Raw genomic sequence first — 14905 nt, 5'->3', positions numbered from 1 at the left:
TTCACCCGTGCGGAGATATGCTTCCCACGTGCCTCATTAATGTTGAAGGCGTTTAATGACCCTTGAGGTGCTAATTATTGCATTTAGCGGTTTTATATCCTTTCAATCCGACGATTGGGTGCCAGATCAATGATTGATATTATTTCCATTTCTCTAGGCGGGAGTATGTCTGTCTAGCTTCTCCTGGGTATATAAGATTTTTAAAGGCATGTACTCTCCATTTTTTGGACAAGCACTCAAGCACCCAGAGCACTCCAGTACCTTCTCTTTCAAAGCGTTCAAGCCTTCGCAGTCATTCCCTTGAAGATTCCCGGCAAGTTCCTCGCCCGTAAGTGCACATTTCTTTTCCGTTGCCTTTCCCGGCGTTCTTCCTTAAGTAAATCATCTTCGCATTGCCTAGGATTAGGGGGATGGGTAAGCTTGAGAAAATGGTAGACTGTCCGGCCGGTATGGAAGGCTTCAGGGTGAAGTACCGTATTCCGCCGGAAGTAGGTCTAGAGTATTGCCCTTTGGAGGAAATTTTGATCAAGAGAAAGACGTGGCAGGTCACCATTCCAATAATAGCCTTTGTGGAAGGAGGAATGACGATCCCAATGGGGAGGATAACTAGGGATTATTTGCGTGGTCATAGGTTGGCCCCCCACTAGTGCGCCGCGAACATGTTCCAGATCTTGGGGTGCATAGATACCTTGAACGATCAGATGAACCTCGGCCTTTCGTGGCATGACGTGGTTCATCTATATGAATGCCATAGCCTCGGCGACTCATATTACCTAAAGTCCAGGTCCGACGAGGTGAGGTTGATATCCTGCCTTCCCAAGTCCAACAAAGGCTTGAAGGACGACCTTTTGATCGTCTCCGAACCATGGCACGACGGTATTCACTATCCGGTCAGGGCAGGAACACCAGGTGGGGCATCGTAGAATTAGATCCCCTGGAGGGGACCTTAGTTTTAAGCTTTCTTTTCCTTTTTCAGTTTTGGTTTTGTTTATTTGCCTCCTCGGACTAACGTAACCCTTTCTTTAGGCTTCGCAGACAAGGAGCGAACGTCTCCTCGGCTAAGCTTGGTCAACGTCCTGGCACTCAATTTTCTTCTAAGGTCTGAGATTTACGTGAGTGCGGACGGGCAACTGTGAGCCGCTCCTCTAATTTTGGACTACGTGCTCCTCTCACGATCTTTAGTGGACGCTAGTCAAGCCATTAAGGCCGGTAGTCTAAGATTAGCACGCATTGACGTCTCCATACCAGGATTTCTCGCTTCGAGAGACTTACCTCCATTCCAGCTGCCTGTTCAACGTGTTCTTCCCGCTGCAGTTGTCCCTGGGGAAGAAGCTGGTTCCTCACAATCGTCCTTGGAGGATCAGATAGACCAGTTCCAGAGGTGTCGGCCAGGCCAGTAGAGCTCTCAGGCTCCGTTTCAGACCTAGACCGAGCCTTGGCAGCCCCCAATCTTGGTTTGGTAATTGCATAAGTTGATACCAACCAAGAAATCGAGGAAGAAGGCATGGATCTGAAACCCAAGTCTGGTCTTAGGGGCCTCCTTTCCAACAGGAACAAAGGGCAATCTTCCAAGGATGCCCCAAGGAACAAACTACCTCCAAAGCTCCTCCTCCCCTTCCTTCCACGTCCGACCCAGTGCTACAGCCTATGCCCAATTTGAGGCAGAAAAGGCCCATGGAGGAATTGGAGGAGGGCGAGGTCGGCCCTAAAAAGGCCAAGCATTAGAAGAAGGGTAAAGAGCCCAAGGAGAAGAGGACCAAGTCCGTTGACAGCTGAGACGAGGCTACTATTCGGAGGGAACAGCGAACCTGGTCGCCACGGCTCGAGTTAGATGGCGCTCCGATCTCTTGGGATGCAACTCTCTGGGAAGCCCAGTGAGGATAGGCGTCATTCCTGGCCGAGGCCCTGCAACAGCCCCTCTTTTTGCCTCAAGATATGGAGGGTCTTCGGGCTACTCGACAACCAGACCTTTTCATGTCACTAAAGAGAGACATGGCTATGGTAAGTAAGACTTCTTTTATCTAGCTTTCTTATTCCGTACCTATTTGTTCGTCATTTTCTTTTAATTTGGCCTCTATTTTTTGGCGTAGGTCACTCAACAAATTTTTGTTGCTGAGGAGTGGGCCAAGAAGGCTCGCGAGGACCTACATAATGAGGCTCAGTCCCACCTCGTTGCTGAGAAGGCTGCCGATGCCCTTAGGCAGGAAAAGGATCGCCTGAGCAGCGAGGTAAAGGAGGCGCAGAAGGGTCGCGCGAGCGCCGAGGTCGGACTTAAAAATACCACCAAGCAGACTGAGGATCTGCGCCAACAGCTCCAACAGTCCGAGGCAAGCTTGCGATAGAGAAGCAGGTGGTCTCAGATCTCAGGGCCGAGCTAGCAAAGGTCAAGGAGGAGGCTCGCGTGGCCAGGGAGGCGGCTAAGAAAGCGGTGTCAGCCTCTTATGATCGTGGTGTTAGGGACACCGAGATTAGGCTGACTGAAGAGGTGGCCGCCGTATGCAGGGATTACATCACTATGTCTTGGGGTGTAGCCTTGGATCGGGCGGCAGTTTTAGCGGACTCCGATCTCCGGAAAGCTGAGAATATCTTTTTCCTGAAAGATATTCGAGAGATTCCCGATTCGGCTGCTCCTGAGGAACCTCTTCCTACGAAGGACCTAACTTCAGACTCCCATATGCCTGAAGCTGAGGGGATGCAGCCGGCCGCGAAGGATAAATCGCCTGAGGTCAGTCTCTCAATCAGGGATGTTGTCGCGTAAGCCAAGGAGGCTGTTCCGGGACCTCAAGCAGGAGATGATCAACCTGAGCCTACTCAGGGTTAGGATTTAGGAAAGTAGTGTAGGACTTTATCTGTAGCTATTTTCTTTAATCCTTACATTTTGTACTGTTAATGTATGTGAAAGAACGCTTTTGGATTTCAATGAATGATGTCATTTTCCTTTAAATTTTGTTGCACTGATACCTTTTCTGCTTTCATCATAAATGAATATCTATTCTGCCACTAACTGTTGAGAACCAAGCATGAATGAGTGAATGTGTAAAAAATGATAATCAATGTGTAAAAAGTGATAGTCAATGATTAGGTAAAACTGCTTCCAGGTTAATTTCCCCCAAGCCTGTGGTCTGAGGAGCCAGGCAGTACTTGGGTTCTGTTTAACACTTAGCGAAAATGGCTTCAAGGTTAATTTCCCCCAAGCCTGTGGTCCGAGGAACCAGGTAGTACTTGGGTTCTGTTTAACACTTAGCGAAAATGGCTTCAACGTTAATTTTCCCCAAGCCTGTGGTCCGAGGAGCCAGGCAGTACTTAGGTTTTGTTTAACAATTAGAGAAAATGAAAATGGCTTCAAGGTTAATTTCCTCCAAGCCTATAGTCCGAGGAGCTAGGCAGTACTTAGGTTCTGTTTAACACTTAGCGAAAATGGTTTCAAGGTTAATTTCCCCCAAGCCTGTGGTCCGAGGAGACAGGCAGTACTTGGGTTCTATTTAACACTTAGCAAAAATGAAAATGGCTTCAAGGTTAATTTTCCCCAAGCCTGTGGTCTGAGGAGCCAGACAGTACTTGGGTTCTGTTTAACACTTGCAAAAATGGCTTCAAAGTTAATTTCCCCTAAACCTGTGGTCCGAGGAGTCAGGTAGTACTTGGGTTCTGTTTAACACTAAGCGAAAATGAAAATGGCTTCAAGGTTAATTTCCCCCAAGCCTGTGATTCGAGGAGCTAGGCAGTACTTGGGTTCTGTTTAACACTTAGTGAAAATGGCTTCAAGGTTAATTTCTCCCAAACCTGTGGTCTGAGGAGCCAGGCAGTACTTAGGTTCTGTTTAACACCTAATGAAAATGGCTATACAATAGTGTGGCGCCAAGAATTATGTCTTTTATTAATAATAGTACATTTTCAGGTTATTTACATTCCAAAGGCGGGGCACTACATGTTTATCCAAATCTTCCAAAAAGTAGGCTCCTATGCCGGCTATGGAGGTGATACGATATGGGCCTTCCCAATTTGGTCCGAGTTTTCCCCACGCGAGGTTTCTCGCAGTACCCAGGACCTTCCTCAATACCAGATCCCCAAGCGCCAAGGGCCTTAGCTTCACCTTGGCATCGTAACCTTGCTTAAGCTTTTGCTGATAGTATGCTAGGTGGACCATTGCACTTTCCCTTCTTTCTTCGATGAGGTCCAAGCTTTTTTCCAGAAGTCCGTTGTTGGCAATGGGGCAGAAGGTCGTGATCCTCTGTGTTGGGAAGTTTATCTTCAGTGGAATGACAGCCTCGGCTCCGTAGGTCATCGAAAAGGGGGTTTCTCCCGTGGACCTACGAGGTGTGGTGCGGTATGTCCACAAGACATGGGCTAACTCTTCAACCCACCTACTTTTCACGTCGTCTAACCTCTTTTTCAGCCCATTCACTATAGTTTTGTTAACGGCTTCCGCCTGTCCATTACCCTGTGGGTAAGCCGGCGTGGAGTATCTGTTGGTAATTTCCAGCTCGTTACAGTATCTTCTGAAGGCTTTGCTGTCAAACTGGAGGCCGTTGTCCGAGATCAGTGTGTGGGGGGTCCCGAACCTAGTGATGATATTTTTCCAAATAAACTTCTTGGCATCAACGTCCTTAATGTTTGCTAGTGCCTCAGATTCGACCCATTTTGTGAAATAATCAGTGCCGACGAGAAGAAATCTCTTGTTCCCTGCCGCTTTGGGGAAAGGTCCTAGGATGTCTAGGCCCCATTGTGCGAATGGCCAAGGGTTGGACAGCAGGTTAAGTTTTCCGCTTGACTAGTGTATATTCGGGGCGAACCTTTGGCACTGGTCGCATTTCTGCACATATTCCTGCACCTCTTTATGCATGCTCGACCACCAGTAACCCAACGTTATGGCCCTATGGGATAGGGACCTACCCCCCGTATGACTTCCGCAAATTCCTTCGTGTAACTCCTCCAAGATGAGTTCAGTAGCCTCTAGGTGCACACACAGCAAGTATGGCCCTGAGAACGAGCGCCTGTATAGTTTGGAGTCCTCGGAGAACCAAAATCGAGAAGCTTTCCTCCTGATCTTGTCGGCCTCATTCTTATCGTCTGGTTGCTTTAAGAATAGCACCAGAGGATCCATCCAGCTAGGTCCAGCCCTGATGTTGTGGACCCGTATTCCATTGGCCTTCTCTGTTGTTGGACGGTAGAGATCTTCTACTAAAATAACCCGAGGAAGTGGCTGAGCCGAGGAGGTGGTGAGCATCGCAACAGAATCAGCATGGGTGTTCTTGCTCCTGGATACATGCACCAGATGGAAGTGATAGAAATGGGTCTGTAGGTACTTAACTTGGACGAGATACTCTTGCATTCTTTCATCCTTCGCCTCCAGCTCCCCATTTACTTGTCCCACGATGAGTCTCGAATCTGAGAACATGTTCACGAATTTTCCACCCAGTTTTCGGATCATTGACATTCCTTCCAATAATGCCTCATACTCGGCTTCGTTATTCGTGGTGGAGAATCCAAGCCTCAACGATTTTTCGATGGTTATCCCTTCGGGGGAGACCAGAACGAGCCCCACCACTAAGCCCCTTTGGTTGGCTGCACCGTCGATGTGTGCTTTCCACCAATTGTGTTCTTGCTGAGAGATTGTGCTGATCAGTTTTCTATCAGGACTTAGTCATCCTGACCCTTCCTTTCCTTCTAGTGTGGGCTCCGCAAATTCAGCTATTAGATCAGTGAGGACCTGACCTTTCACAGCGGTGCGAGGCATGTACCAAATGTCGAAGGCGCCCAAAATCGTTCCCCATTTTGCAATTCTGCCTGTGTAGTCAGTGCCGCGGAGAATGGATCTCAACGGAAGTTGAGTTAGCACAACTACAGTGTGTGCCTGGAAATAGTGGGGGAGCTTTCCCGTGGCTTGTATGATGGCCAAGATGGCTTTTTCGATGGGGAGATAACGAGTCTCTGCCTCGTGCAGTGATTTGCTCATGTAGTAAACGGGTCGTTGCATGCCATTCTCTTCTCGGATTAGCACTAAGCTCACTGCATGAGAGGCTACTGCAATGTAGGCAAGCAACACCTCGTCGGCATCAGGACTGGACATAATTGGTGGTCAGGCGAGGTATTCCTTGAGCTGTTGGAAAGCTAAAGCACACTCCTCAGTCCACTTGAAGCCCTTCCGCTTGTGCAATAGGAGGAAGAAAGGCCTACATCTGTCCGCTGAGCAGGAAATGAAACGGTTTAAAGCGGCAATCATACCGGTGAGCTTCTGGACCTCTTTGGGATTCCGAGGAGGCTGCAGGCTATGTATAGCTCTAATTTGGTCAGGGTTAACTTCTATACCTCTATGGGTCACCATGTAACCTAAGAATTTCCCTGATCCAACCCCAAATGAACATTTGGATGCGTCTAGTCGCAGCTTGTACTTTCTCAGAATTCGAAAGATGTCCCCAAGATCTCTAACGTGGTTGGCAACTAATTTGCTTTTTACCACCATGTCATCTATATACACTTCAACGTTCTTACCCATCTGCTGTTCAAACATCCTGGTCATCATCCTTTGATAGGTCGACCCAGCATTCTTTAAGCCAAAGGGCATCACCTTATAATGATAATTTCCAATGGGGGTGACAAAAGCAGTTTTCTCTTGGTCCTCAGCAGCCAGGGGTATTTGATGATAGCCTTGGAAGGCGTCCAAAAAACTCGTTCGGGGGTGTCTGACGGTCGAATCCACCGATCGGTCTATCTGCGACATGGGGAAGGGATCCTTCGGGCAGGCCTTGTTTAGGTCGGTGAAATCTACACAGACCCGCCATTTCCCATTCTTCTTTTTTACCATAACTGTGTTGGCTAACCATTCGGGGTAGAATACCTCCTCGATAGCCCCTGCTTTCTTCAATTTTATGACCTCCTCTCTCACGGCGTCTGTGTGTTCTTTCGATGGTCGCCGAGGAGGCTACTTCTTAGGCGTTATAGCCAGGTTAACATTAAGATGATGGCAGATTAAATCTGGGTCGACCCCAGGGGCCTCGTAGGTGTCCCAAACGAATACATCCACGTTCTGTCTGAGAAAATCAACTAGTGTTGACTTCTCTTAGGGCGGTAATTCTGAGCCAAGCTGAAAAAACCTCTCTAGGTCTAATCCGACAGGTACTTTCTCCAGATCCTCGCAACTCACCTCCATGGCTGGTCCTCTGCTATCCGCTGCTGGGACCTGGGTTGTTAATTGCTATAAGCTCTTCTCGGCTGAGGGGGGGTTCACTATTTGGTCGACGTGAGATTGCCGACACCATGCATTGCCTGGCCATCCCTTGGTTCCCAACTACTTCTTTCACTCGACCTCCCAATGGATACTTCACTTTTTTGTGTAAAGTTGATGACACAGCCCCTAGTGCATGAAGCCACGGTCGGGCCACGATGGCTGTATAGGGGGAGTAAGCATCTACTACAATGAAATCTACCTCCACCACGTCTGAATCTGTTTGTACAGGCAGCCTAATCATGCCTTTCGAGGTGACAGTTTTTCCTTCAAAACTGACCAAAGGGGAGTCGTATGCCGATAGGTCCTCTGGCTTCAGGTTCAATCTTTTATACAAGTCAGGATACATTACTTCCACGGCGCTGCCTTGATCAACCAGCACTCTTTTCATGTCATAACCTCCAATTCTGAGCGTGACGACTAGGGTATCATCGTGGGGTTGAAGGGTTCCTTGTTTGTCCTTATCCGAGAACGCGATTAAGGGCGTAGCAATTACTCTGGCTCTCTTGGATTCCCTGTCGTTCGGTTCAACCGGGAACCTGCCCACTGACATTACTCTAAAAGGGTTAGAACCGGTCCTTCCAGGTGCGGCAAGAATGACATTTATTGTGCCAATGGATGGCCTCAATGTACTTTGTCTGGTTTCGATATTTGACTGTTCCTGCCATCCCTCAGGGCGATGTAACAAATGCCTCAACTTCCCTTCTCGGACAAGCCGGTCCAAATGGTTTTTTAGATTCCTGCAATCATCGGCGGTGTGACCTGGCTCTTGGTGGTACGTGCAATACATATTCTGATTATGTTTCGAGGGGTCACCTGCCATCCTGCTTGGCCATTGAAAGAACGGCTCGCCCTTTACCTTCTCTAGGAACTTGTGTAGTCGTTCTCGGAACACAGCATAGACCGCTAGTGCCCCAGTGGAACCAGACTGTTCTGAGTAATCTCTTCTCGGCCTATTACTGTTGATAATGCGGTCCAACCTGAAGTCCCTCCTTTCCTGAGGGGCAACCTTAGTTTTGCCCTTCCCCATTTGCTAGTCTTCCTCAACCCTTTTGTACTTGTCAATTCTGTCCATCAGTTGGTGCACACTAGTGACTGGCTTCCTAGTGAGGGACTTTCTTAAGCCATGCTCTGTCGGCAGGCCCCTCTTGAATGTACTAATGGCGACGTCATCGTAATTTCCTTCTATCTCATTATACATTTCCCAGTACCTGTTTGAGTAAGCCTTCGGTGTCTCTCATTCCCGCATGGACAAGGATAGGAGGGAATCTAAGGACCGAGGGACTCTACTACTGGTAATGAAGTGGGAACCAAAAGCCTGTGTTGGCTGTTTAAAGGAATTTATGGAATTTGGCTTAAGGGCATCAAACCATCTCATCGCCATAGGTCCCAAGCTAGACGGAAACACCTTACACATTAACACCTTGTCCTTGGAATGGATGGCCATCCTCTGATTAAACTGACTTACATGCTCTACTGGGTCTGTCCGACCATTGTATATAGCAAAGGTTGGTTGATGGAACCGCCGAGGAAGCTCTGCCCTTTCTATTCTACGCGTGAAAGGCGATTGGGAGATGCGATCCAGGGCTTTGCTCATAGCATCGTTAGCTAGGCCTTGGTAAGATGGGCTTTTGTGACTGCGTTTGCGAGGTTGCTCTTCCTCATAGGAAAAAGTCTCGCTTGGAGGGGTTCTTGATCTTTGCCTATATTCATTGTCCTCCTCACTGCTAATGTCCGAGCCGGGTGAAGGACGTTTTCACTTTGCTCGGCTCAGCTTTTTCTTTAAGTTATCAATTTCTTGCTGTAAAGCCTTTCAATCGTTTCTCTTATGGGATGCATGATCTTTCCCTTTTGAGTGACTTCTGCTCGTGTGGGAGGTGTTCACACTACCCTCTCACTGTTTGTCTTGATTTTTCTCTTGTTGGAGATTCAAAAAGTTGTTCTGCCGTTGGGAATCTGCGTGTCTGGTTTGGCGCGGACCTGATCCTTCCATTTCTTAACAGTCTCACTTGTCGAGACACAAGTTCTTCCCACAGACGGAGCCAATTGTAGGGTCGGTTTTTTAGGCACAGGCCCAGCAAGTAAGTGATTCTGGCCCAAAGAACCCTAGACAATGAATTTGTAGAGAGCGGGTTACAGAACTAGGGCTTGACGAAATGAATGTTAGTTAATTGTATGCCATGCAGCAGTTTGAACGTAAGAATATCTCCTTTAATTTACTCTTGAATCAATAGTAAATAATACAAAATAATTTCAATTGTCACATGACTCATAGCAATAAACTTATAATATCTAGTTCACAAACCTACAATTTTTCCTAATCTCATCCTGACTGCTTCTTGTAAGCAAATCAACGCAACCCATTTTCACCATAGCTGCAGCAAATTTATAAGCCCATGTTTCACCTTGCCTTGTATTATTCCTGACAATTCCAACCGTTGAAGGTCTGCTCAAAAGAGATTGATCAAAGGTCAATAAGCCATGGTGATTTTTCAAATTTATATAATACTTATTATCAAGCCTATATGGTGTAAGTACATCAAGTGGCATAGTAGGATCATCATTGCCAGTATTTTATAGACACTTGGTCTTTAAGTCTCTTACAAATACGGGATCCATTGAAGGGTCTTGTGGATTTGTTTCATTGAAAGTGTATAAATGCTTTGAGAAAGAAGAACAATGTGACCTTCCTACAGAATGTGCCCCAGAAAGTGTCACCATTTCATCAAGACTAAGTCCTTTTTGTGCAAATCTTTGGTCTAGTTGCTGAGCATTGATGTTAGGTGGTGGAAAGTTTTGAATAGGCTCTTCTTCACGTGATACCTTGCCATCCCGACGTCCTGATGGAACTTTGTAACTTATGCCTCCAACTTAATTTGTAAGTATTGTCGTGAGCAGTAAATGCAATAATGTTTGCACAAGAGACTGTTTGTGGGCATTGAGCTTCAAGTTCAGCCTTTGCATCAAATATCACTTCAAAACCTCTTAAACTTGGATTGTTGACTGGACTGTCTTTCTCCGCTGGATTTCCGAGAGTTGAGTCAAGTAGGACAAAGGCATAACAACCCTGCCATAGATAACATAGAAAATGTTAATTAACTCTTACAGTTTGGTAATTAAGGCCTTGTTTGGATGCTTTTTTTTCATCACTCAATTTTCGTCACTTGTCACTCATCACTCATCACTTAAAATACCCTACCCGTTTGGCACCATTACTCACTTGTCATCACTCAATATTTTTCACACTATTTGTGGGCGTCATACCTGTCATTAGATGTATTTTTTTTTTTTAGCACCCAAACTCACCGAACCTAGTAAAAAAAAAAAAAAAAAACCCCAAAAACTGAACCCAGTGAAAGAAGAAAAAAAAAACCCCAAAAACTGAACCTAGTGGGAAAAAAAAAAAAAAAAAAAAAAAAAAAAAAAAAAAAAAAAAAAAGATGAAGAAACACACACATCGAACCCAGTGAAGAAAAAAAAAAGGGGGTCAAAAGTTGCGGCTAAGTTTGACAATGAGTCCTTCCATGTAGTGTTATTTACAAAAATATCATTGAAAACAGAGTTATGGAAACTAAAAATAGCTAAAATTTGTTTTCAGTTTCCATAACTCATAACTCAAAAATCAGAGAACTGAGTTATGAAAACAGAGTTACGGCAGTGCCAAACGGACTTTTAGCTATGAGTCCCACTATTTTTGAGTTATGAGTTATAAAAACAGAAATTTGAGTTATAGAAATTGATAAACCAAACAGTCTCTAAGTTTTAACGTATAATATAAGGGTAGATTCTTTTAGCGGAGGAAAAAAAAAAAGGAAAAGGAGAAGGGGCTATAAATTTAGGTACAGATTCTGTTGAACATATAACACGTTAGTTGCTGTTACAAAGAGCTAACGTACCCTGACAAAACAATCAACGAAAATGCATTCTGATGAGGCCAGCGGCTAGGCCAGGGTTGCTTGACACAGCTTTGTTCACGGTGTTTCTCACAATGGTCTCTGCAGAAAGACAAGTTGATTGATAGTAATCCACTTTGAGTGATGGCATTGTCAGCGACATTGACACCATCATAGACATAGTAACAAAGAAAACCAAGCAAAATTTGATGGTTGCCATAGTTAAGCTACAACCCAAATATGAAATACCCCAATACTGTAAAGAGTGAAAGAATAAGACTCAGAGAACAGAGCAAAGAAAGAACAGATAAAGAAGAATATTATAAGCAAGAAGGAGATGAAGATGAAGGTTGATGTTAACCAAGTATTTATAGGAAAGAATTAAGTGAAGATGGGATTGTCAGTTTTACTTTGTAAACCAAAGCGTGTATAGCTGCATAGAAGAAAGGTATGAAGCTTTCTAAGTTTAAGAGTTTCCACGGTAACAAAGAGGAAACAGCCCTCTTTGGCACACTCCAACGTACAGTTGATACAAAAGACTATTAGCTTTTGTGTGGGTGGTTATGTATTTTCCTTGACTTTCATGGATGTCGACTTGGCTATGGAGAGGGTAAGAAGGTAAATTACCGTACGTATATACCCTACATATATACATGCATGTTATGCATACTAGGTCAGTGAGCTTAATTTTCAGTATCTTTCACTTATTGTTTAGGGGTTCTAGCTTTTCATGATATTTTAACAACTTTGATTAGGACAAGGAAATGGAGGAAAAGAACTGAAAGGAATAGTGGATCCCACCATTATCTTCTGTTTGAGAGTTTTTCAAGAGAGAGTATTGGAACAAGTTATAGGGAAGATCATTTTCCTCAATAATTAAGAGAAATGAATTTTTCGTCACTCTTTTTTATTTATTTAATAATTCAATTTTTTTTTTTTTTTAGAAATAATTATAACATACTGTTAATCTCGCAGCTCGAACTCTTTCCCCCCTAAACTCCCAAGTACTTTGTACATGGGGAGATGTCACTTCAGTTACAAGACTTTTGGCTAATAATTCAATAGTTGGTAAAGAAAAACTTGAACATTGGATATCTTTGTTAGAAGATCCATAGATGCCATCCCTATTTAAAAAGGAAATAAATAAAATGTAAGAAATTAATAGTAAAACTATTTTATTTTTCATTTTATTTAATAGATTTCAAATAGACTAGGAAACTAGAATTTTTTTTTAATCTATCTCTTTCTATTCCATTTTATTTTTATTAAAATTTATTTTTCTCACTTCTTGCATGCACTATACAAATATATTGAGAAAACAAGTGACCAACCAAGTAATTATTCAATATTCTTAAAATACAGTGATATGCTCTCTTTTTTTATACAACATAGAAATTCTACATTAACTTAATCTAAATGTATATGTATGTGAAGCTCCTTTCTGGAGAATTGAATCCTGACCCTTACCTCCCACACCCCACAAGTACATAATACTTATGGAGTGACTTATACTCTCTCTCTCTATATATATATATATCAAAACATTAGTGTAACTTAATTAAGCTTTCTATTCTTTCTTGATTCATCAATAAAGTTCACATTTTATTTAGAATGCTCTTAGTTTAATATTGGTATTAGAGTATAAAATCCTAAGTTCAATCCTTATCTTCTCTACTCTACCTCTCATTTAAAATTCCACGTGTTGGGTCTCACCTATTAAAAAGTAATTTTGGCCCACATGTGAGAGAAAGTGTTAGAATTGTGTTGTTAAATAATTAAATTTACCATATATATCCTGATAATTCAATATTTTGGAACAATCAGTAATTTAACACTAATTAAATTTGTAGTTAAATTTGCCATTCACATATTATAGGAGGGAATACCTAAAAATTTCCATGATTAAGCATGATAATTAGCTAGGTCTTCCATTGACCAAGTAGCTAGCATTTCATCATCAATTGGAACTCATTTAAGATGATCATTTATACATTATTCTAAGGCTATTCTCTATCCTTTGAAATGAGTCCGAATCTTTTATCTGACACTTCCTACTCCACTATATACTCCACAAACAAAAACATGCCACATGTTCATCTATTTAATTAAATACTAAATTTATGCATTCTATTATTTCAATTTCCTAATATATATAAATATATATAACCCATCATATTTAGGAAATTGAAATAATAGAAGGCATAAATTTAGTATTTAATTAAATAAATGAACATGTGGCATATTTTCTTTTGTGGAGTATATAGTGGAGCAGAAAGAGTGAGATAGAAGATTTAGACTCCTTTGAAATGCCTTTCTTAGCTTAGTAATCCCAACTTTTATTTCGTTGACTAAAACAAAATGATTAGTTGTGAAAAGATAACTTGTAGTTTAGTTCAACCACTCACTATTTCTCACACCTTTCTTCATAATTTTTTTTAGTTCTGCTAGATAAAAAATTCACATATTCCGTCATATTAAGGGTTTATTTGGATACCGCTTATTACCAAAAACTAAAAACACTATAGAAAAATAATTTTTAAAAGTGTGAAAAATGCCGTAGGATCCAATTTTAAATAAAAATTTGCTGAAATCTGTACTAAGAAACGCAGTGCATGAGACCCACACAAAGAACTTAATGCAACTGCACTAAGAAACGTGCAAAATGCGCTTCCCAAACTCGTAGTAAACAACCATTCACTTGATATAGGGCCACTAAAACACATGGATGAGAGAGTGGGTATGACAATTTTTTTGAAATTTTTTGGTAAGTAATTAAAATTTATCATAATATTTTTTCCATTTGACAATTGTTTAATGGATCGTAAGAAAATCCGTGGGCTATTTGTTCACATCATGTTTAAAATTATTAGCTAGGAAAATGCACTATAATGGATATCTTGTGGTTGTAAATGTCTTGAATTTGTTGTGTTATTTAAGAAGAGCTATGATTTCGATGATGAAATAAAGGATTTTTTTCATTCATTCATTTTTTTTTTCTTTTTTTGGTGGGAGAAGGGGTAATGACTAACTAAAAGAAAACTGATGTTCAAAATTGTTTACTTACCTTTATAAGAAGAATTAGGGCTTAAATCCCCCATCTTCCATTGAATAACTGAATTAATGGACTATTGAAAAGGATAATACTCTTCTTTTTTTTTTTTAATAATTAAATAATTAGATAGAGCAAGTTCAATGGAAATAAAAAAAACATGGCACTGTATTGGGCCTCAAAGCCTAATGTAAGGGATGTTTTGCGACAAAGGCCAAAAAATGCCAGAACAGCCCAATTCTCTCCTTGGGTTCTTTAGAAGTGTTTATTTGTGGAGAGTCAAGCCCAAAATTCCAAATGTAAAATGAACAAAGGCTAATAGTGCTTTAATAAGAGAGAAATTGAAATGCCATAACTGAAATTCTAGAAAATGATGAAAAAGTACACAAGTCTAAAATTTCAACCCACAATCAGCAAGAAAAGGAAATCAAAAGAGTTTTTGCGAAAGAGAGGAAAGACTCCCCTATACCCATATTTCCACTCCTAAACTTCAGAATGGTAAGAATGTTGGCGGGCTGAATGAGCTTTTGCTCTAAAGTTTCAGTTATGTGGGTAAAACGTGGTTGGTGGGTTTTTGAGCTGAAGAGAGAGTTTTATATTGAATTTGGAGTGTTGCTAATGACTAGGTTTTGGGTAGAGAGAGAGGCTTTGGACCTTCTAAGTGCTATTTCCATGATTTGGTGTAGTTTGCTTTATATTTAGGAAATAAGTTGGTTGCTTTTTACATAATTTTGGAAATAA

General features: G+C 42.4%; 2 protein-coding genes and 1 pseudogene across 2 annotated transcripts; all 3 read right to left on the bottom strand.

Annotated features, from left to right (window-relative positions):
* Positions 1-3874: 3874 nt before the first annotated feature.
* LOC115981150 lies at positions 3875-6067 on the bottom strand. Its single transcript, XM_031103327.1, has 3 exons — positions 5708-6067; positions 4791-5602; positions 3875-4559 (listed from the first exon to the last, which is right to left on the bottom strand). Exons 1-3 carry the CDS (start codon positions 6065-6067, stop codon positions 3875-3877), a joined length of 1857 nt encoding a protein of 618 aa, XP_030959187.1.
* Positions 6068-7160: 1093 nt separating this feature from the next.
* Positions 7161-8252, bottom strand: LOC115981149. The gene has a single exon (XM_031103326.1). The coding sequence runs from the start codon at positions 8250-8252 to the stop codon at positions 7161-7163; it is 1092 nt and encodes a 363-aa protein (XP_030959186.1).
* Positions 8253-9514: 1262 nt separating this feature from the next.
* Positions 9515-11335, bottom strand: LOC115982399 (annotated as a pseudogene).
* Positions 11336-14905: the final 3570 nt, after the last annotated feature.

Source organism: Quercus lobata, chromosome 3 (genome assembly GCF_001633185.2).
Source record: "Quercus lobata isolate SW786 chromosome 3, ValleyOak3.0 Primary Assembly, whole genome shotgun sequence".
Classification (NCBI taxonomy): Eukaryota; Viridiplantae; Streptophyta; class Magnoliopsida; order Fagales; family Fagaceae; genus Quercus; species Quercus lobata.
The sequence above is the reverse complement of the archived record's forward strand: the minus strand, read 5'-3'. Positions and strand labels throughout refer to the sequence as shown.